At 40.0% G+C, this 23194-nt stretch overlaps 1 protein-coding gene across 1 annotated transcript in view; it reads right to left on the bottom strand.

Moving 5' to 3' along the window:
- Positions 1-23194, bottom strand: part of CDKAL1 (CDKAL1 threonylcarbamoyladenosine tRNA methylthiotransferase) — a 426399-nt gene that overhangs the window by 281958 nt on the left and 121247 nt on the right. The window contains exon 6 of the mRNA XM_082328770.1: positions 10113-10209. Within this exon, the coding sequence (XP_082184896.1) occupies positions 10113-10209 (97 nt within the window). The remainder of the gene's footprint in view (positions 1-10112; positions 10210-23194) is intronic.

The following is a 23194-nucleotide window of genomic DNA, read 5'->3' as shown; positions in this document are numbered from 1 at the left end:
AGTAGAAGGAATCAGCATTAACACTGCAAAATTAAACACTAAGAAACTCTTAACATTGAGATTCTTCCTCCAACTTTCGTCCAAACTGCATATTCTATGTAATGTCTACTATATATGCACATATATGCTTATGTATATTGCAGGAAAGCCAAATACAGAAAGCCCTACATTGCACATTTAAAATAGTTTAGAATTTTACCACACTATTTCTTTTTAAACACTGCTTCTCTAAGCTGTACATTATACGAAATAGATTTAGTATGATTTTTGCAGTCATTTCCTTGGAGTTTCTTTTCCAGTTTGTTTCAAAAGCAAGCAGAAAAGCCTAAGTTGCAGAGGCTTCAAGAGCAGAACCTGGTCTGCAACAAGGAGCCTGGAACTTGGATCTCTTGCATCAAAGCCATTAAATCTCCGTGCCCTTAAACCACCGAGTTTGTCATTGCCTGTAAACAAGTCTGCACAGTCATCTCTACTTCACATTGATTTTCCAATTGGTCTAATAGCAGCGGGAGAAAAAAAAAAAGCTCCTCTCTAGTTGGTGTCTGATCTAGAGTTCCCAACTAAAGTCAGTGGAAGTCTGTTCCTTTTCTTGTCTGGGCATTGGATCAAGTCCATGTAAAACTACTATTTTTTTTTTTTTTTTAAAACCTTTTGAAATACAGCTTTTCCTAGAGAAATTTCTGCCACTTCAGATTTCTGAATACAGCATATTAGTTATGACTTCTAGAAATTAAGTTATTTAAACTATCACTAATATTGGCATTTTAATTATCTTATAAAAAGATATACATTTAAATCCTTTTCTGGATTACATGCATTCATATTATAGACATATGTCAACATTTAGCAATCTACTTGCAAATAAACCACATGTAAGCATTTGTGTGGAACACATGCATATTTACATACTTCTGTACATGTCCCTTTTAGATATAAGTTAAAAAATTATGATCTAAGATACTTACATATAGACTTTCTACTTAATCTTTTTAAAATCAAAAAAATAAAACTTGAAAGCAGAAGTGTACGCATTTACAACTAGAAATACAGAGAACAGTCTGTGCCAAATACATTGCCTAAAATATTATTGCTACATATCTCAATAATAAACTGTTCAAGTTCATAACCATTTGAAAACAAAAGAAACCTGGTTGGTTCATAAACTGAAGCAGCTATGATTACTTTCTGTAGTGTACATCTGGGGAATTTTTGCATAGCTCCAAACCCCCTGTCAAATAAAGATACAGAAAAAAACCCACCAGTATATTGTATTTTCATTTTACTGGATAAATCAAATTATTCTGAATGTCTGTCAAGAAGATGGCTCATGTAAGTAATTAAAATTATCGGTCTGAGAGACAACAAGATCTGAGACTAGAAATGGATGTTTATTCTGCCTCATGTGTTATTTCCCACATTAAGTATTTTTCATTTGAAATTATTGGTAATTGTTTGGCTAAAGCCCCAAGGGCTCAAGAAGGAAATATGGAATGCTTTCAATCTTCATTTATGAAGATAAAAGTATTTTAGTACAACTGAGGTGAATCTAGAGTGAGAAGAGAGAAGGGTTTAGAGGATTCTTGTTTGAAAAAAGGGAAAAAAGAAAAAGGAAAAAAAAAAATCAAAGTCATAGTAATGAAATTTTCTCGGGTATACAGAGGCCTGCAGGATTCCTTTCTCCACATCTCACTTAACCTTATGGATAATTCTGTTCTGGAGTGGTATCAAAGGCATCCATAAACCTTCTTGAGCAGAGACCCAATAATATCTCCAACAGGCATCAGGAAGCCCATGAAGCACAGAGACGTAGGAGTTCTTAGTGGTGTATGAAGGGAATAGACACCATTCCTCAACATTTCTTTGTAACGAGTCTTAATAAACCAAACCTTCAGGACTAACAGCGGATATATGACTGCTGGATGTAGTTTGTGCACCGTACTTGGTTCCACAGATCTTGTGAGATCTTGCGAGATCTTGTTTCTAGTATAAAGATGTACATGGTGGACTTCTTGGCCATTACAAATGGTTCTTCATTAGGACTTGGATAGAACAAAAGCTAAGGGCAGACTGGAGCAAGCAGCTGAACAGGACTACACAAAAAAAAAAACCCTCAACCATCACAAATCAGGGCTGATGAAGAAGTCTGGGCTGAGATGGATATAGGACAAGAGCACAGCCCATGGGATGAAGGAGTAGGCAAAGCAGGAAACTGGCTGGTCAAAAAGCAAGGAAAAAGAAGAGTGCTGTATCAAAGCACGAAGCCCGAGCTGAAACAAAGACAAGGAAAAATCTTTGAGCCTTCCTGGTGGGATCAGGCATAAGTACAGCTCAGCAGTCATAGGTATCCAGCCCTTATACACACAAGGACACGAGGCAATCCATGCTGGGGCTGAAGCTGCAGGTCACTCCTGAACACGTCAACGCAAGCCAGTCACATTTCAAACCACGCACCTCCCAGGACAGCCCAGCGCTCCACTGAGAGACAGAAGTCCCAAGTTCTCCACCTAAGCACCAGCAATTAGCAAGAGGAGTACAGAAATGCACACACGGCCCACTTGTCAGAGAAAGTCCCCCGGTTCCCTTTGTACTGTCGCAATCATATTCAACAGATGACTGCTAGGTGTAACAGCCCAAAGACCTGCTTGTAATGTGCTATGTCTGCAGTCTCACACTAGGTGATCTGTGGGTGCAGACAGACATGCATGTTGAGGATGGTCGCACAAATTCTTCCAAGCTCTCAAACATGATCTGTCTCAGAACCAGTATTAACATCCTGAAACTGTTTTGCAGGAGATGGACTCTGGAAAAAGCATAACTCTAAGAGAGCTCCTATAAACTCTCAATACTCTTAACAGGCAGTTAGGTGAAAGGTTGCACGTTTACCGAGATTTGTACTCTGTAGAAGTCAGTGAGCCTCAGACCAAAGAAAGCTATCTAGAAAAGTGCATCCAGGAACCTACCACGAAAGCAAGAGAAACTTTCTGACATTCTCTTCAGGGAAGCACCAAGACCTCTGCAAAGACCCTGCACTGTCATCTGGGAAGACAAAACCTCATACAAGATTTACAGTGAAATAAATATACTTTCAGTTTAATGCATCCACTGAAATACAGACAGAAGCATTTTGTGAGTGAAGATATTTAGACCAATCTCTTTCTGAAGTGATAGGACCAACACAAAACAGGAGAGATGCTCTTCAGATGTCCCTTACTTTACTTCAGGTAAAAAGTGCTGAACTTCATAAAAGCAAACAGCTCTTTTTAGTGAAGATATCCAATGCCTTAATGGTCTTTTCTGACAGAGAAGCCTCTGCATGCTTCTCTCTGTGGCTGCAGCCATGATAAGAAAATAGATGGCGGTTGTGAAAACAAGCAATTCATCAATGTCCAGTATTTTCTGGAGGACACAGACTGCCTTTTAATGGAGTTTAATGGGCTACATGGGCAGCTAAGGCACCACAGAAAGGCTGTTTGGTTCAAGCTGCACCACTGAAGAAGCTGAGGAATGATGTGGCCCAACTATGTATTGCAAAAAAGGTGGGAACGCATAAGGCTTCCTGGCAGTCTATGTGATAAACGGTATTCATTTTCTCTCCTCTTAATACAGCCCAGAGGTAATGTCAGATGGAGTCAGCTGCAGGAAGCATATTTAAACCAGAGGCACACTGCCCTTTGCCAGCTGTGGCAATGCTCATGCTTTCTGGAGTATGCCCCTGCCTGTTAGATAACGGCTATTCTGGTCCCATTTGAAGAGGATTAAATCTTACAAAATGAGCATTTTCATTCCTTCAGAAAATATCTCCTTATATTGTGACTTGAACTTTATCTCAGAAGAGAGTGCCTATCAGGTGATTACAAAAAAATTTTTTTTTTAAAAAATCACTGTAGGAGTTGGGAAGCATCTTGACATTCAAATCAGCAGTTCCCCTCAAACTACCTTTGATTCTCAGTGCATTGATACATCAACACGTGGGAATGTAGAATACATCACACTCTTTGTTGTCTCCAAATCATAAGATCGCAGAATAATTCCTGCATCTGACGTGCCATTTCTTCTAAGTGGTCACAAGGGATCCACATCACCTGGCTGATGACTGTTGTTTCTGCTGGGAGGCTGGGATTAATGTGGTAGACTCAGCAGCACATAAAAATGAACTAGAGACAAAGCATATCATCTCTGACACTTGCCACCAGTGGCTGTCTTTTGGCCAAGAAGTCTGTGGTTTCACCCTCTGATGAGTCTCAGCTCTCACAGCTACTGACACAGTCACCACTGCTGGTTAAAGATGGCAGCTAGGTCCTCGTCACAAGCAGCCTTCTCAGGGACCCTCCTCCAGAGTGAATGCTGTTGCTCCCCACAGCCTGCTTGCTTTCAGCACGGAAGGAAATGCCTTTCCACCACAGAAGGTCTGAAGGTTAAAGCTTCTCTGATGTTGACAGGACAGTGACAACTCTCTGAAGAAATTACTCCCGGAGCCTCCCCGACTGCCCTTCCCCTGGCACAGTGACTGAGCTTCCCGGAGAGAGAAATCTCTTGGAGGTAGCACAAGCAATGTGTCAGCACATCAGGTATCAGAAAGTGACTATCAAAAAAAATATCTTGAAGCTAGTGAAGGAGGGACAGAGACCAGAAATACTAAGACTAAAAATGTTTATTGAAAAGACCCTGCAAAAGAAACAAACAAACAAAACCTTAGCCAATGTTTGAGAGAAACTGAGGACAGGCTACCCACAATAGAGGAAGGGGCAGCAGCTTGCTTGCACAGCATGAGGCTACTGCTGAAGCAAACATCATCAACACTCAGCTGCTTACGAACACCCTGGGAGTGAGCTTAAATATATATACATAACTACTTAAAGTAAAACAATCTGGTTTTCTCATCTAGGGAAAACCTTACACATCTTTGATTTTCATTCACGTAGATAAGAAACAAATCAGTTACTACATAGATAAAATAATCTTAGGTAATTACAACCCACTGTTCATAATCCTAAAAATTTTAACTCCAGTTCACCAACTCAGTTTCATCTCACCTTGTTTAGGCAGCTCTGTCAGATGTTGGATGTTAAAAGCCTACTCAGCCTACCTCTCTCTAAAGCCAGTAAAAGGGGAATACATGGCTTCAAAAGTCACTTCAGATCTTCTAAAAATCTAAATTATCTTCGAGATAATTACCTCCATTGACCATAGAGGGAGCTGAACAAAACAGACTCTCAAATTACAGCACTTAGGCAGCATAAATCCAGGCCTCAATACATAACTTCAAAAGGCACGTGACCAGCCACTTTGGCTTCAGAGGGATACCATCTGCGTTTACAACCTTTGCTGACAACACTGACCATAGTAACAGGCAATATTCTGGTTTAGGAAGGTATTCTGAGAACAGGCTCTACACAAACTTTAAAGGGAAGGAGACTACCCCAGAAAAGCAAGTAAACAACTGATTTTCATTGCTATACGCTGACGCAGCTGAAGTATAATTCTTATTCAAATTAATTCCTGCACCTTTTGATTCATAGGACAGTACGTAACTGCTGTGGAAATGAATAGTTTCTATTTGCACATCCAATTTTCAGTTTAAAAGCAGGTGCTTAACTGCAATTCTTCCCTGACTTTCCAGGTTCAAGAGTCATATTTGAATACCAGCATGCCAATTGAAAAGCCAAAGCCGACCATCTGAAGGGTACTGACTGAGCTCGAATTTTGCATGAAACCATTCTTGGCCGTAAGTTACAGAAGAACAGTGTGCACCTGTTCCCAGGCTTTCAGCATGCTTTCCAAGAAGTTCTGCTAATCCAAATCATTCAAAATAAAATCCCATCAAACTCGTCTTTCATGAAGCACACAGTGGATATTTGCATTTATGCAAGGCTCCAGTTTAAGGGCAGCAGAGAGGCTTGCCATCTTAATGCAGTCTGACCTTACAAACACTGAAAGGGAGGGAAGTATCATTATCTCTGTTTTGGAAACGTCATTGAAACTTGTATGAATTGAACATAAGAAATATCATACAACATATCATCTTCATTTAGGACACCAAAGCACTAGGGATGTACAGGCATTTGGCATCTTGGTAAGGTTACACTGATTTTCTTTCACCATGGCACTGTTAAAGCTCTGCTCACTGAAGGGTTTTACAAATGGAGAACTGCGGCACATTAAATTTAGAAGTGTATACCCATTATAGATGTACAGCTTGAGAAGTCAAGTGCCTATTTTTTGTAACGTACTTAGCACTTTTTATACTGAACCATCTACTTTATAGCAGTGCTCCTAGTGTTACGTGCTGCTACTGGGAGTGTTCAGCACTTCCACTAATCACACTTCACAGTTTCAAACTGGATACTAAAAAAAATTACCTAAAGCTTGCCTTATAGAGTAGAACAGCCACAGAAAAGGGTTATTTGGAGGTCAGGGGAATGCAGGGAGCCCCTGCAGAGAGGCTCTGTTTCTCCTGGAAACAGTGGCTTTAGGCTCAACTTGGCCAAGGAGCCTGCAGTAACTCTACCACGCGCAGGACCCACACCTTCTGACTCAGAGCGTAGCAGCAGAGGGGGGATTGCAGCCTTGGCGACACTGGATATATTTTGTGCAGATGAAAGAATGGGCTGAAATTCTTCCCTTGGGAAATGGGTTTACAGCAGAAGACGACAGGTCTTTGATGCTAGATGTTACATTGGGAAAGATGGGGAAGGAAGGAAAATGGGGGCTGACATTCTCATTCAGGAAGAGAAGAGATTCACTCATCTGCAAAGCTATTGTGTGCCTTTAATGGGATACATATGTGCATTAGGCCCCATGCTTTCAGGATGTCCAGAAAGTCTGATGATTTCAAAGTACAGATACATGGGGCTTGTGAAGCACCTACAAACCCTTATCAAACCGGTCAGGGGTTCCAACACATAGCATCATTTGGACACCAAATGCCTTAAAACTCCAGACAAGTGTCAAAGAAACAAAACATCTCATGCCATTCCAATGGTTCAACTTATCACTGGGAAGAAGGGGTTTGCGTGCCCTTGGCTGCAACTCAGGAAGTGAGGAAACACTGTAATTACCTACAGCCATTCCTGAGTCCCAGAACACAGCCTGTCTGGTAAATCTTCCATTTCCCCTTGTCCCTCCCTTCCCTTCCCTTCCCCTAGAAGCCCCTTAAAACAATCAGCATAGACAAAGTCACATATCCTTCTTTTTAGCAACTTACAATGAAAAGTGAGCGACAACTCTAACTACAAGAGTCGATTTCTCTTTGCAATACCGTATGTGCACTTGAGTTTGAAGTGGGTACGCTACTCCAAACATAAAGGAGTAAGCTTTGGAAACCACCTGGGTGTAAGTGGCTGTGAACCTATATATAATGCGTCATTATGTGTTTCATGTACACTTCACACTTAGCAGGTTTATCACTACCTAGAGCGTCCCCCTACTAGAAAACAGCTCCTTTACCTTGCCATGTTACATTTTGGCTTGCCTTATATACAGCCTGCGGCAACGCCCCAACCCACATTATTTTTAAAAAGTGGCAATGGCTTTATAGAAACACAAAAGCACCGTAACATCACAAATGATAACAGGGATATGAAGTTGCCCTTCCTTCTCTTCTGCCCAAATCAAATAATAAATAAAGAACGGTGGAAGTTCAGGCCTGTACTTGTCAAGTGCCGATCAAAACAAGCCCTGAGTTACTAGAATTTCTCTGGTAGTTACATCACAGCTTCCTCCTCCGTCATAACAAGATGAGCAGAAGAGCCCTCTGGCACACACTGCCTTCGGAAAGCCGCCCCAAGGGAGTTACAATTGCTGGTAAATAACCACATTCTCAGACAACACTGTTCTTAAAAAAAAAAAAAAAAAATAGCAGAGTTTACATAAGCAACAATAAATCAACTATATCTCTCAGCCAAGCTGAAGATGAGACCAACCTGGCGGTAAAGCAAGATTTCCAAAAACTGTATTCTTAATGCTCAAAATTTTAAAGCAGAATCAATATCCTACTGCCAACAGAATATTTTCTATTTCTCAATTCTGTCAACACTGCTTTTCAAAAAATATTTTGCAATAGTAAGATAACAACTCTTACCCTTTAAATAGTCACCCCCTCACACACACTCTTTGTAAAATGAGAAGATAATCTTAAATATACAAACTGAAAACATAGACAATATCTGCTCTTAGCTTTGCTTCTGTTAACAGTTATCCCTAAAGTTTAAGACCTTTCTGAGCTGAAGCATCTATACTTAAAACACAGTAAATTTTACCATAGCAATGACAGTTAGAAGACAATGTCCTTATTGCAAAGATCACATTTCAGTATTCACTAACAGCCTAATTCTACTCCTAACAGAAATCTTTCTGTAATAAATACAAAACTACAAACATTTTTCACTAAACACTGGTTCTAGGTACCAAAATGAAGATGAAGAGGCTAATTTTCAGAAACTACATGTTTCCTAAGAAGGCAAGTTAAAAAAAAAAAAAAAAAAGAAAAAAAAAAGAAAAGAAAAAAAATCAAACTTCAGGTCCCCCAAGTTTCCTAAAACTGAAACATCAAATTACAGTCTTGGTCAAAAGATAGCAACTCACTCATTTTTTTCCCTCTGTCTTCAGATGTATAAATATCATTATATTCACTATAACGACCTATTACAGATCACATAACTATGTTGCCTCTAAGCCAAGAGGAAAACCATTCACCATTTATTTTTTGTTTTTCCTATCCTGCTGCATAGAGTAAGTTGTACTTAATTAGTCAGAGTCTCAGAGATGACCGAGCACCACCATTCTCTTGCATGTATTGGTGTAAAGTAAGACTGCAGAGTGGAATGGAAAGTTTGTTTCTTCCTTTAAACTGTAGCTATCAATGCAATATCATCTATACAGAATAGTGTAGCATTTTACAGCACCTGAATTTAATTTCTGGGCATTGAGTTCATTTATAGGCATTAACATAGCTGAGAATGGCAGCTCAGAAAAAAATTGGGAGATAAAACATTTTGAGTGCCAGCAGTAATTAAAATTCAAATAGCGCAAAGTCCGTCTTTTCCAATAAATTCCAATAAATCAGTTAATGAAGCCATCTTCCTAATCGCAAACAAACTATTATCTTCTAAATTTCTTTGAACAACTCATCTTGTATAATCTTCTAATGAAAGTGAAAGCTTTGGAACATTGTTGCTGTTGTTGTTCCTATAAAATCTTAGTTTCAACCTGAATTCATGACACTGAAGTGGAAACACGTTGACCTCTTTACATTTTTAACACAGAAACGATGCTGCACAGTCACCTGCTCTGACTTAACATAATACAGGACAGCTTCACTGCATTTCTCACACACTGAATCCAATGACAGTGCTTCAACTCAAAGATGCCTTTTACAAATTCATCCAGTTTTAATGTAAAGGCCTGAACAATGAAGAATCTCTGTTAGCTTGTGCTTCGACTCCTGGATTTTCATGACTGTTTTACAAAGGTGATTCAATGACACAGTCGTACTTCATCTCAAAGGATACTGAAGGCAGTTTACTAACTGAAGGAAGTTAAAAGCTCTCTGGTTACCTTTTCAAGGTAAAGCTTGGCAACTGTTTAACAACTCAGTCACCAGTGGATTTAACTCTTCAGAGACTGCCTCAAATTTAAACAAAATAATCATTGCTATCTGCCATTCTGCTTAATAGTGCAAAGTAAAATAAGAAACCACACCAAACCCCCAGCTGTGTCCATGTAATTTATATGCTCTAGTCTTTTATACTTTTTCCAGTGATTTTAACAAATGGTGTGTACTGCTTTGTCTTAAAGCAAATAAACTGTCATATTTTAAAGAATACGGTAATGGATATCTTCTTCATCCTGGATGAAGCCTGGATATTTTCAGGCTACAAAGGGCACTGGAACTCAGTTCTACTAACTGTATCCCTTTCCTTCTCCCCTCATGCCACAACCAAACCAAATCAAATCACCCTGGATGAAAGAAGGCTTACATGCTGTATAATGCAAGACGACCAAACTTCTCTGCTGCTTTATCCAAGAGAAAGGGAACAAAGTCTATATATAGACATTGGCCTATTGAAAACATTTCTGAAAACTTTTGGTTTCTAATTGATAAAGATACATACCCCTATAATACTCAAGCCTTTCAGGTAGTCCTGACGAGGTTGGGCTTGTGGCACACAGCCCGCTAGAACCACTTTCTTCTTCCCTTCTTGGGCTTTCCTAAAGAAGGACAGACAGACAGCATGTTAATATTTTCAAAACTGATCATTTTCAACTTAAAAGTAGTCATATTGTGCATGTGACACAGAAAAGCAACCAGAATGAAAACATTCCCAAATCAGAAGCAACTTGTATCCCTTTGAACCTCAGAAACCAAACAAACCGACACACCAGAAGAACCCCATATGAAGCCATCAGGCTTCAGCACACAGGGCTCGGTTTGGGGAGTATCTGCAGAGACCATTGCCACTGTGTATCTTGGACAAAAGCACAACCTTGAAAGCCTTAAGTTCAGTTAACCTTTATTTGCCACAATGATAGCAGAGAATCTGGTCAAGAAAGATGGGACAGAGACATTAAGTGCAACTCAAGGACAGTTACACAGAATACAAGGGACAGCCTACGCAGATAGGAACCGCTAGCGCAGAACATAAGCATTTACGTAGTACCAGTCAGAAATGACCAGTTACATCAGCCTTCTGATGTTTACTTAAAAATGTTTATTTACTTTTGAATGTGCACTTACTTAAAAATGTTTAAGCAAATGTTTAATTAAAATCATATTGAGCATTTTCAAGCTGTAACTGCTTGCCTTTGGCAGAGAAACATTTGTCTGGATGTTAACTTGCATAATTCCTTAGCTTTGATGCTACCTTAGCACCAAGTAGGAAACCAAATTACTAAGATTAAATGGTTAACACTGTTCATTTTGTTAGTAATATTTTGACTCACTTTGAATTCAACACTGAATATCAAGCCATCACTGAATCTTGAAACTACAGGAAGCCCTGAACAAAACTATCGGCTGCATGCAAAACAGTGAGATGCAAAACCTGCTCATGTTCATTAAACTTTGAGGATCAGCCATTAACACATTAACCCAGCACGACTACTGCATTATAATGCGCAAAACAGTAAGGAAGAGAAGCACTGAATAATTTTAGCAGATTTGCTGGGTCTGACATATTATGGGTTACCCTAAGAACTATCTTTCTCAGTTGCATGCTGTATCACAACCTCCTGGCAGACTTCTGTCAAACTGGAACCTTGTAAATCCATATTTTCTCCAGCAATATATGGATTCATGAAGTGTTTACTGTTATGTTGGAACAGGCTAAGACATGTCATAACATTATTCAGAAGAATTATCTTATCCAAAATACACAATTGCTTAGACAATTTTATACTCTTTGGCTTGCTTCAGCTGTCGCCAAGCTGAATGCACTAGAGAAAGCCATGTTTAACAAGCACGAGGATGCTACGCTGAGTATCTGGAGATCTCCAGCAAATGCAAATTTAACGAGGGGGGGGAACCAAACAAACCAGACTGGTACCACACACAGTTCTATTACTCACAATTTTCACTTCATACTTGTAATATGGACAAATTTATTTACAAATTATAGCTCAAATGAAATCTCACAAGAACACACAAATTGTAATATTAAAGGAGATTGCAGGCCATCTTGCCAAATACCATGTGTTGGCTGCTGCACTAAAATGAGGTATTTTGAAGGAAAAAATTAAATATCCTATACACAGACAAGTGTGAAATAACAGGAAAATGTATTATGCCTATTACCTCATATCTAATATAAATGCAGCAAATCTCTATAAAATATTCAATTTTGTTTTAGTGGGGCTTTCAGGAAATCTTCAGATATTCGTCATACAGAGCCTCATTGGTCCTCTACTTGCATGCTAAGATGTATAATATAAATGCAAATCCTTTCATCTCTTCCTTGATAATATTTCTGTGGATAAAGAACTATGACGAAATGCTAATTTAGTATATTTCTTAGGCCGGGAACCTAGCAACATATCTCCAAAATCTACAATCCTTCTTTTCTTTCAGTGGTAAATATTTAAGGGTTTTGCAAAACTTCAATAGAGGTCACCTACTTCTACATACATAAAGTTTAAAAAAAAAAAAAAAAAAATCCTACTTCATGCGTTACCTAAAAATGTCACATAGCACCATGTGGCCTTCCACTAAGTCAAAGCATAAAAATCACTACCTATATAGTCTAGCAGACTCAACCTAATGCCTTGAGGCAAGACAATAAGACCTGTCCCCAGCAAACAAAGCACACATCCCTAGGCAACTCTGCATCTGGTATAATCTGCTGCTAGCAACAGCCCTCTCCATCTACTTGAAAACCTGTGAGCACTACAGAAGAAAAGCTTTTATTCAAGTCTTTTTATCCAAGCAAAAAAAACCAACAAAGTTTCCCTTGACACACTAAATGGCATTTTAATGTTATTTCACAGCTTTAACATTTTGCCATATCTTCTGGGACTATAACTGGAGCTAGGGGGGAAAAAGTTAAACTGAGTAGTCTTCATAATAAGCACTGCCTTCATTTAACTTTTTAAAAGTTGTACAGGTGTCTATAGAATAAAGAATTTTGTACACTGAGGTTTTCTTTGCTTTAAAATGCAATTAACTGGAAATGTCAGAACTAAATTTTCAATCACAGTTAATTTTCATAACATCCATAATACACTGTACAGTCCATGAAACCCACCATAAAGGAAAAACCATTGTAAGGAAATCATTAAAATTTTTGCCTCATTTTCAAGAAACCACTTCTCAAAATATGCATTCCAGTACTATATTGTCACCTCCTTTTAATATTGTTTAATGAGCCCTCCTCATATTAACAAAAGCCTACAAAAATTATTCTTCAGAAATCTAGTTAGTGCAGCAACTGTGTTAGAAAAGCCTTTACCCTTCAAAACCATGAATAGTAATGAGAATACCACCTCATGGAATCTAGTAGGTAGCATGAATAAATACATCTTCCCTTTTAGACATCCTTTATATTTTTCAATTACAGGAACCTTGCCTTGAACTTTCAATTTAATTGACTCAGGAAACATTTTCTAGAAATACATTCTTTTCTAAAAACTACTTGCAAGGTATTCAACTGAATAGAAATTTAATTAGAGCAATTCTTTTAAAAAAGAAAGGAATTATTCGAGCCACTTTCTAAGTAATGGGTGGGGAACAAAAAACAAGTGAGGAACAACAGGGGCATGAAAAAAAGTACTGCATACAGTAGAGGACTCATACAAGATCTGTAGTGAGATCATAGATTATATTCCATTGCAATTCCATTGCATAGATATAGCCATTGCAACTTTAATTGTACTATCAGACTTCATGAAATATATTCAATGTATTCTGCTTTTTTACAAAGCAAATTTGAGAATGTAACTAGGACGGGGAGAAACTTCCGTCTTGCTTATGTGCACTTCTATTTATGTTGTTAGGAACCTGCCCAGACTGGTACATTCTGCTCACAATTTTATGTAACGTGTTGCTGCATGGTTCCCCTACTTTTTATTTTTTGAGCTCTTAGAAAATTTGGTCAGTAACACGACAAATGCCCCCCACCCTCCAAAAAAGCCCCCCATAAGCATTTCCTACATCAGCACTGTGTGTATGGCAACACTGCTGGATACCATGGCAGCCAGGGCACAAAGCTGTACCACTTTTGCACGACTCACACAGCTACTCAGGTGGAATCAGCACACGAAAAAAGTTAGAGACCTTTGCCTGAGCTTCAAATCTAAGGAAAGCAATAAAAGGAAAAAAAAAAAATAAAAAAGGGAAAGCAGAGAAGATGGGCTAAGTTCAATGGAAGACAACCTGTGACATCGAAAGTAATTGCTAACTTGCTCTTTGCTAGAAGAGAGACAAGAGAAGCCATATCATCACTGTTCACCTGCTCGCTTCGCTTTCCATAAGCAGAGCTGCCCACCAGACTTTTATAGGCTGTGAACTCCTAAGTGAACGACTCTCAGCTTTCAGAGAGCCACCACTGCTACTCACCAGGGTATCCCAGCTGCACAGGAAGGCATGGCAGGCATCTGAAATCAAAAGCAGACTGTTCTGCCAGCAGCAAAGCTAGAAAACTACAGACTGGTCAGCATGAAACACGCAATTTGTAAAGTGCTGCTCTAGTACCAGATATGTGAAACCGAGTATTATACCTACAAACCCCAATTTTTTTCCTCCAAAACCCATTGTTGGTGGAATTAAATACTGAAGAAGCGTTTAAACAATGAGCAGAAGGCTGCCTGCAGCAGGACTAAGTAACACTTAAATACAAGTAAGAGAAGAAGCAAGAGCAGGATTTTCAGCAAAAGCAATAAATTAGGGGGAAAAGTGCTTTACAGTGAGCTTGTTAAGCTTTGCATTGCTAGTAGTTGGGAAATGTTAATAAAATAATAAGAGAACTATTTCTTATGCTGAAGTACAACAGGCAGTATCTTTGTTATCTGAAATGAAAATGGAAGTATTTTGACCTGAATCCTACTAGGCAGATGACAACTGACCATACTCTCAAGTAAGTTTTTACATCAATGAGCTGTTTTTACCAAACACAGTACTCCCCTCCCCACTGTTGTACCAGCACAAACCTGGCAACTTTCACATGCAGATGTGTATAGCTAAATCAAATTGTGCAATGCACCAGTGTAGTCTAGTCATGCCATTCTCATGGCCTTCTGTTACACAAAATCCACAACACCCCATATCAGGTATTTTAGAAAGGTGTAAAGCCATAAATCAACGGGAGGTTTGTGTCTAGAAACACCCGAAGAAACGTTAGTAAACACGAAAAAGTTGTGCTAAGGTAGCTCTAGCTGAATAAAGTATGAGCTGGGTATATGATGAGATCAGGCTGCCAAAGGCTATAAAAAGTAAAACTGAGGGGATACTACTTCCCAAGCTGTAGAAATGATGTTGTGATGTCTCTGGGGAAAAAGAAATGCTATTTGCCTAAAGATTCAAACGTGTGAAAGATCTTCCAACTGCCTCATCTGCTGAATTAATCAGTAGGAAGCCGCAAGTTTTAAAGGGAGCACAACATCCCTGGAATGAAAAGATGGTGCCTGTATAGCATCTGGAATACATTCCTGAAAATCCATAAAATCACACAGTTATTTTCTGTTTGAAAAATTACAAATGGTAACTTAAACTGTGGCTTTACAGGCTTTGAGCCTATCTAATGTCTCATTACTACCCAAAGGCTTGCTTCCCATCCTCCCTGACTGCTATTGCTGCTCCTACCTTTCTCCAACTCCAACCCCTCCTCTTTCTCATTTCTGGCCATCTGGTATCACTCCTCCCCTGCTCCAAGCTCTGCAGCTCACTGGACCCTTCCAGGGCCCCATTTCACTCCCTGATACAGGAGAAACCTACTGAACCGAGTTTAGGGGTTTTTTTACCATTTTATTCCGTTAAGTTAGCCCATGGGAGAAGGGCTGCAGTAAAGCCAGAACAGAGGTCAAGGGAAAGCTGTTGGGAAGGAAACAGAAAAAGAGAAGGACATGGGAACTCCTTGTTTCATCTATGGTGAGCTTGACAAGTGTCATGAAACCTTTGAGGTCACAACATGCTAGGCAGCATAGGTGAATAAAAAGCAAAAAGGATATAAGACACTCATACACATTGTACTTTGGAGGTTAGGAACAGCCCCATAGTCAAAGGCATGTGGAAAACCTGAAGAAAGCTTGTCAACATTATTAATCAGAGCAGAACCACTTGAGTCTACTTAGGCCTGTCAGCTTCCTTGTACACTTCCAGAGACCCCCAAGAATTATTGTACTTTTCTTGTGAGGCATATGAAGATGTCAAGTTCATTTGAGGATGCTTATGCTAATTATTGGAGTTTACTGAATTGCTCTTTGAGGACCAACCTCTAGCAAAGCAGCCCTCTAGTTACCACGCTGCATCCTCTGCACTCGTCTCCTTTGGCAAAAACCATCAGGTAACATGTACATACCCCAGGGGAAAAAAAGAGTTGCACATTCTCCACCTGACAAAAGCAAGCATGTCTTTTCTGAAAATACTTCAAAAAGACATAAATGCTTGCTCCATCAGACTCCAAACTGAGGTTATAAAGATGTGCTCCAAGCAAAAATAAATAAAAGCATAAAAATATCCTCCTCCAACAGAGTTTTTCATAGGAGGTAAAATATCAGCTCTAAGAATAACCCCAAGACTCGCATGCTATGTATCAAATTATTCCCTAAATTTCTGAGAGAACACACCTGAGGAAGAAAAAGTGTAATTTATCTATATTTGGATATTCACAGTACCTGCATGAACAGGCGTTACACTTCTTGCATCTTTCCCACTCTGAGAAAATACACGTTTGAATGCACTACTCAAATTTCTGCTTTTCACAAGTACAACAGACCCATCCAAGCTTTTATGGCAGACACTTGCGTCCATCACACTCCAAAACGATGGGTTAGCAGCTGCTTCCAAACTACAGGGAATCTTCCCAACACAGCTTATTGCATTAGCTCTAATACCTTGGTTTGAATGGAAACTTGTTTTCATCCAGGTACTTGGCATGCAAGTTAAGTGACCGCAAGTTTGTCTGCAAAAGGCAATCTCATTTTAAACTCTAGACCCAGTCAGATCTGTGCCTGAATTTTACTCAATTTTTCTGTAAATGTAACTTTATAGGCAGCAATTAAAGATGCAGCAGTTATTCTTGGGCAGTCATTACTCAAACAAATACAGTATTGTAGTGGTGATGATGGTCTTTTCTTCCTGCAAAGGCTTTCGAAGTACCAGTACAAAGATTTTATCAAATTGAAAAAAATCAGACCATGACGTATTCAGGAAGAGGATGTAATGAAGGAATAAATCCTAAATCTCACCTTGGCCCTGGCTGGTAGTTTTGTAGCCCCAAGCAAGGCTGAACTGACCAACACCAGAGGGGAAGTTCCTTCCCCAAGAACAGAGATCTACCAGGATGACCTTCGGGCAGGCTGGACAAGAATGGTTACAGGCCAGCTGCTGTCCCTCCAGCTGATTATGAAAACCAATTTAAAAATCAATATACTGTAACTTTAAAGCAAATTTGCAAAACCCATAATTGAAAGTTATCAGCCTTACAACAACAAAAATTGTTTTAAAAAGGAAAGTGTAATTAATGACAATCTGCTCCTCAAAAAAAAAAATTCATCTTGGCTGGTGGTGAACAGGTTTTTACTTGTTTGCTAAAAAGCATATATATTTGAAATTTTTTTTCTCATTATTGCTAAGAAGTCAAGTTTATTTTTTTCCCCCCCTCTTTATTTAAAAGATTGAGGGACCTTGCCATACAACAGAAAATACTAGAAATTTAGTACAAAATTTCAAAGCAGGAGGAGTTTGCCCTGCTCCTGACGCTGTATCCTTAACCAGGACAAACTCCTGATCAGATGCTTTTGGGCTACTGCTTCCCTTCCATCCAAATGATAAGCACCCTTGGGCAAGCTTTTCCCACAACTCAATTCTAGACCTGCCTGCTGACCTGTGGAAGAACAGGTTTGAATCTTTTTAAGCACGAATGGGATAGAGGCTTTGGGGGTTGTATTTTTGGCCCTAATCCCACTTGAATCAAACTTTCTTACTTTATTTGGAGCACACAGGCTAGTGCCTTAAAAAGAGACCAAGTTTAAGAAATTTCATCTAGAAAGCTCTGATTTAGGTGCTAGCTCCAAAATTTTTTTCCTATTTCTATCACTTCTTTTTTCCCCCTTCAGTGTACAAAAAACCCTAACAGGAGATTCTCCCTGACCAGTGGGCTTTGTAGTGGAAAGTGTACACTAACTACATGGGAAGTTATTTCTAGGAATGGCAGGTAAATTAAAGACGTGCAGGGAGAGAAAAATAATTACCTCTCTAGTCAAGAGAAACATTCTTCCAAAGAGTATATCTGAGCGGAAGGAAAACTAAGGTGCTTCAGCTTACTCTGCAAAAGACTCTCTCCGGCTGGTATGAAGGAGTCCAGGAAAAGAGTTTCCCATGCATCAAGTCAGAAGTTTGGAATACTCCCCCACAGGTAGTATTAGTGATATAAACACACAGTAAGACACACAGATTTTGCTACATCCCTCTGTTAGCAACAGCGTTTATCCTCTTAGACTGTTAAACAGCCTGGGACCTGGCAATCTGCAAACGGAGTATCAGACCAGGTGCCAACACACCCACTCGCCGGTTCAAACCTCCCTCCACCTCTAGTCAAGTGAACAGCACAGTCTGCCAGGACTTGTTAGACACCATCAAACCTTCACCGGCTAACGCAAGTGACATTTATGATTTGCAGAAGATATTCGCTAAAAATGTTGAGAAATAATTTATTTCTGCAATATTTCGCAACTGTTCAGGCTCCTACCGTTCTTCAGATAAATTGGTAATGTATTTGCCTTTGCTGCTCTATAAACTTTGATTTTTATGAGTTTGTTTTTAAGCACATTATTGGCTGGATGCACTCCTATGTTCCTGAGCTCCTTCACTGTTCTCTTAAAATCATAGAATCAATAGTTTGGGTTGGAAGGGACCTTTAAAGGTCATCCAGTCCAAACCACCTGCAGTGAGCAGGGACAGCTTCAACTAGATCAGGTTGCTCAGAGCCCCATCCAGCCTGACCCTGAACGTCTCCAGGGATGGGGCATCTGCCACCTCTCTGGGCAACCTGTTCCAGTGTTTCACCACCCTCAGAAAAAAAAAAATTTCTTCCTTATGTCTAGTCTAAATCTACCCTCTTAGTTTAAAACCATTACCCCTTGTCCTATCACAACAGGACCTGCTAAAAAGTTTGTCCCCATCTTTCTTGTAGGCCCCCTTTAAGTACTGAAAGGCTGCTATAAGGTCTCCCCGCAGCCTTCTCTTCTCCAAGCTGAACAACCCCAACTCTCTCAGCCTGTCCTCATAGGAGAGGTGCTCCAGCCCTCTGACCATCTTTGTGGCCCTCCTCTGGACTTGCTCCAACAGGTCAATGTCTTTCCCGTGCTGAGGACCCCAGAGCTGGAGGCAGCACTCCAGGTGGGGTCTCACCAGAGCAGAGTAGAGGGGCAGAATCACCTCCCTCGACCTGCTGGCCACACTTCTTTTGATGCAGCCCAGGATACGGTTGGCTTTCTGGGCTGCAAGAGCACATTGCCAGCTCATGTCCAGCTTTTCATCCACCAGTACTCCCAAGCCCTTCTCCTCAGGGCTGCTCTCAATCCCTTCATCCCCCCCAGTATTGATACCGGGGACTGCCCCAACCCAGGTGTAGGACCTTGCATTTCTCCTTGTTGAACCTCATGAGGCTCACACAGGCCGACTTCTCGAGCTTGTCCAGGTCCCTCTGGATGGCACCCTGTCCCTCAGGCATGTCAACTGCACTCAGCTTGGTGTCATCTGCAAACCTGCTGAGGGTGCACTCGATCCCACTGCCTATGTCACTGATGAAGATACTAAACAGTGCTGGCCCCAGTATGGACCCCTGAGGGACACCACTCGTCACTGTTCTCCATCTGGACATTGAGCCGTTGACCACTAACCTTTGGATGCAACCATCCAACCAGTTCCTCATCCACTGAGCAGTCCATCCATCAAATCCATCTCTCTCCAATTTAGAGAGAAGGATGTTGTCGGAGACCATGTCAAAGGCCTTACAGAAGTACCGATAGATGACATCTGTAGCTCTTCCCTTGTCCAGTGACTTAGTCACTCCATCACAGAAGGCCACTAGGTTGGTCAGGCAAGACTTGCCCTTGGTGAAGTCATGCTGGCTGTCTCAAATCACCTTCCCGTCCTCCATGTGCCTAAGCATAGCTTCTAGGAGGATCTGTTCTGTGATCTTCCCAGGCACAGAGGGGAGGCTGACAGGTCAGTAGTTCCCAGGGTCCTCCTTTCTACCCTTTTTAAAAATGGGTGCAATGTTTCCCTTTTACCAGTCACCAGGGTCTTCACCTGACTGCCATGACTTTTCAAATATCATGGGAGAGTGGCTTGGCAACTACATCAGCCAATTTCCTCAGGACTCTGGGATGCATCTCATCAGGTCCCATAGACTTATGTACGTTCAGGCTCCTCAAGTGGTCACAAACCTGATCTTCTCTTACTGTGGGAGGGACTTTGCTCCCCGAGTCCCTGTCTCGCAGCCCATCTACTTGAGAGGGGTGGGAAAAGAGGTTGCCAGTGAAGACTGAGGCAAAAAAGCTGTTGAGTGCCTCAGCCTTCCCCATCCATTGTTACCAGTTTGCCAGTTGTGTTCATTGGGGGGGCACACTTTCTTTGACCTTCCTTTTCTGGCTGACATGCCTATAGAAGCCCTTATTATTATTCCTTGTGTCCCTTGCCAAGTTCAGCTCCAGACACACCTTGGCCTTCCTGACCCCATCCCTACAAAACCAGGCAGCGTCCCTATACTCTTCCCAGGAAACAAGGAAACAAAAATATCACTGCCAACTGAATTTTTTCTAGGCTATCTTGATCAATGCATGTAGACAACTACTAAAAGTAAACATACTCCATTCTTCAAACAAAATATTCACAACTCTTTACATTCTTACCTACTCACTGAAGTTAAATTATTTAAGACCACAATTAGGCAAATGCCTAATTACTGTCTTAGATAAGGTTGTCTTCCTGTAGTAGGCCCTTTATTACTGATTCTCCATTCAAAACCTTTAATATACTTGAGTAAAATCTGAAAAAAAAAAAACATCTCATTCCTTGAACTCTGTTCAAAGCAAATACTAGACACCAAACATGTATCAAGACACTCCTAAACAGACATGCTAGACTAGATTATGTCTCCATTTGTGACCAACACAGATTTACAATTGAGTTCAGCATGTCTATTGATCTTCTGGTAATACCTGCAAATTTAAGTGTATCACAAAAATAATATGTAAGAAGAAAATTTTGTTTGTGTTATCTATTTATGGGACTGAAGAAAGGAGAAACGATTAATTCTTCTTCTATTACTAGTACTATAATCTACATACGTGAGGCTCAAAACGTATACCAGCAAACCTCACAAAACTTCAGCCATCCCCAGCACCGGCAGCCTTTTCTTCCCCTCTCCTTTCACTTCTGATCTTTAGCTCTCTGCTGACAGCACGAGTAACTTGAACTCTGAACTTCTTAGAAGCACAGAGTACCAGATATATTGAAGTTCTGCCGACTCAGCCTTGCAAAAGCAGAGGCTGCCGGTAGCCACACCACCGGGGAAGTGCTGCAGGTGGCAAAAGCTGGAATTACCTTTTAAAAAAAATTTTCCAGTTTCTGCATATCCTTGAAGCTTTATATCCTTTAGTACGTACATGACGGTTTGTAGCAAGGTGCTAAAAATGTTTCACTATCTTTCTACATCTCCAGTTTCATGCCAGCCTTTCTTCAGCAATGACCTAAAGAAATCCCAGTGGTAACAGAGTTTTCAGAAGAAGCAGAAATAGCTCCAAACCTACAGCAGCAATTCTGTCCTTTCTCTTTACCTTCTACCACTACTTTCCTCCTTCAAGTGCAAGCATTTTTGCATTTTCTACTACTTTGAAAAAGCAAGACTTCATTCTCCCCCTTCAAACTTGAAAATTTAATCCTATTCTGAATTTATTTTTGCACATATAGATGGACTGTTTAATCAGATATACTTGTCTCAAAACCAATGAAAGCAAGTCTCCTGTAAATTCACTTGGAAAGGGACATAAAGCTTCTGACAGAATAAAGAAATGGAAATCAAAATCATTACAGTGAACTTTTACATAACCCACTTGACTCTTACTCTAGCCCTCTGTTCTTTCTACACATATTCCTGTAGGAACTATAATATTCTATTATAGTATTTGTGACATCTCTCTCCTTTATGTTTTGTTAACTGACCAGTTATTCTATTTCACTTTCCCAGTCTTCCCACTCTTTAGTTCTATTCATCTCTTTAAACATAAAAGTGCAGTTTAGGGCATACTATTATTCTAATTAATTTGTGAAATACTACACTGCCTCTCAGGTTCAAAGTCCAGGCAGGCTTCAAGTTACATGCATGCATGGCCAATGGTTGTAATAAAATACCTTGTTGATACAATGGCTAAAAAATGAAATTAGTGTTGAATGAAAACTAAATAATCTGATTTTTGTTTTTCCCCTAGAGGTGTAGTATGCTTCTCAGTAACAGACTACCTACAAAATTAAACAAGGATCATCAAGAGAGGTTGCTGTACTAGAAGCTTTTATGAGTATAACACACCAGAAGACTTTTGCCATCAGGTAAGGAAGGTGAAGATGCAAAAAAAGGGTGCAGAATTTACATGGACCAAACACACAGAGCAGTACACCTGGTACTGACAATATTGTTCTACTGAGCCATCAGAACAAAACCCCTGAAGGTTTCAACGCTATGTCTGACATGGGACATTCTGGTAAAATGTCGAGGATAAGAAAGGAGCTGAGAACCAACTCATTTTCTCTTGGACACCATCAGGGCAGCTGAGGAAGAAAAGCCACAGACCTGAAAGGCAAACAAAATTCTGACCATTAAGGCTTTTTCTAACTCAAAATCAGGTAGCTACGACTACTACATGAAAGAAAAAAAAAAAAACCAAAAATCTTCGAGAGCCACTAAATACAGTTTTCATCATATGTGCAAAGACGACTGTCAGAAGGTATCCAACAAAGAAAAGGGAACAAAAATTCAATGAAGTAATTTTTCAAAACAGTAAGCTGCATGTACTTTTTCCCTTATGGAAACACTATGTGAGTGGCCACACTGTGGCTAGTTTTTGCCAGGAATTCTGCAATAGATAAGGACTATATAGCATGGCCGGATGAAACAGAAACAAGAGACGAAGAACAGAGCTGAAACAAAAAAGGAGGTTTAGCTCCTAATTACTGGAAACTTCATTCTGTCCAAGTTGTACTGTATCACATTTTTATTAACCTTTTACTCTTTTTTTGTTTTAATTCATCAAACGCTTCCAGTAAAGCCCAGTGAGCTCTTCATAATCTAAAGAGACGGATTGTTTTATTTAATTCCTATTCATGATCATAGTATCTGAATAGCAATAGAAATAACATACCATACAGTATACTGTCTCTTATCCTCCCTGTTTAACCTCATTTTTATAGAATCAGAGAAATGTAGGTTGGAAAGGACTTCTAGAGGTCATCTAGCCTAACCTCCTGCTCACAAGTGGACAACTGACG

Source organism: Platalea leucorodia, assembly GCF_965183815.1.
Source record: "Platalea leucorodia genome assembly, chromosome: 1".
In the NCBI taxonomy this organism is placed as follows: Eukaryota; Metazoa; Chordata; class Aves; order Pelecaniformes; family Threskiornithidae; genus Platalea; species Platalea leucorodia.
This window is presented reverse-complemented; position numbering and strand designations above follow the sequence as displayed.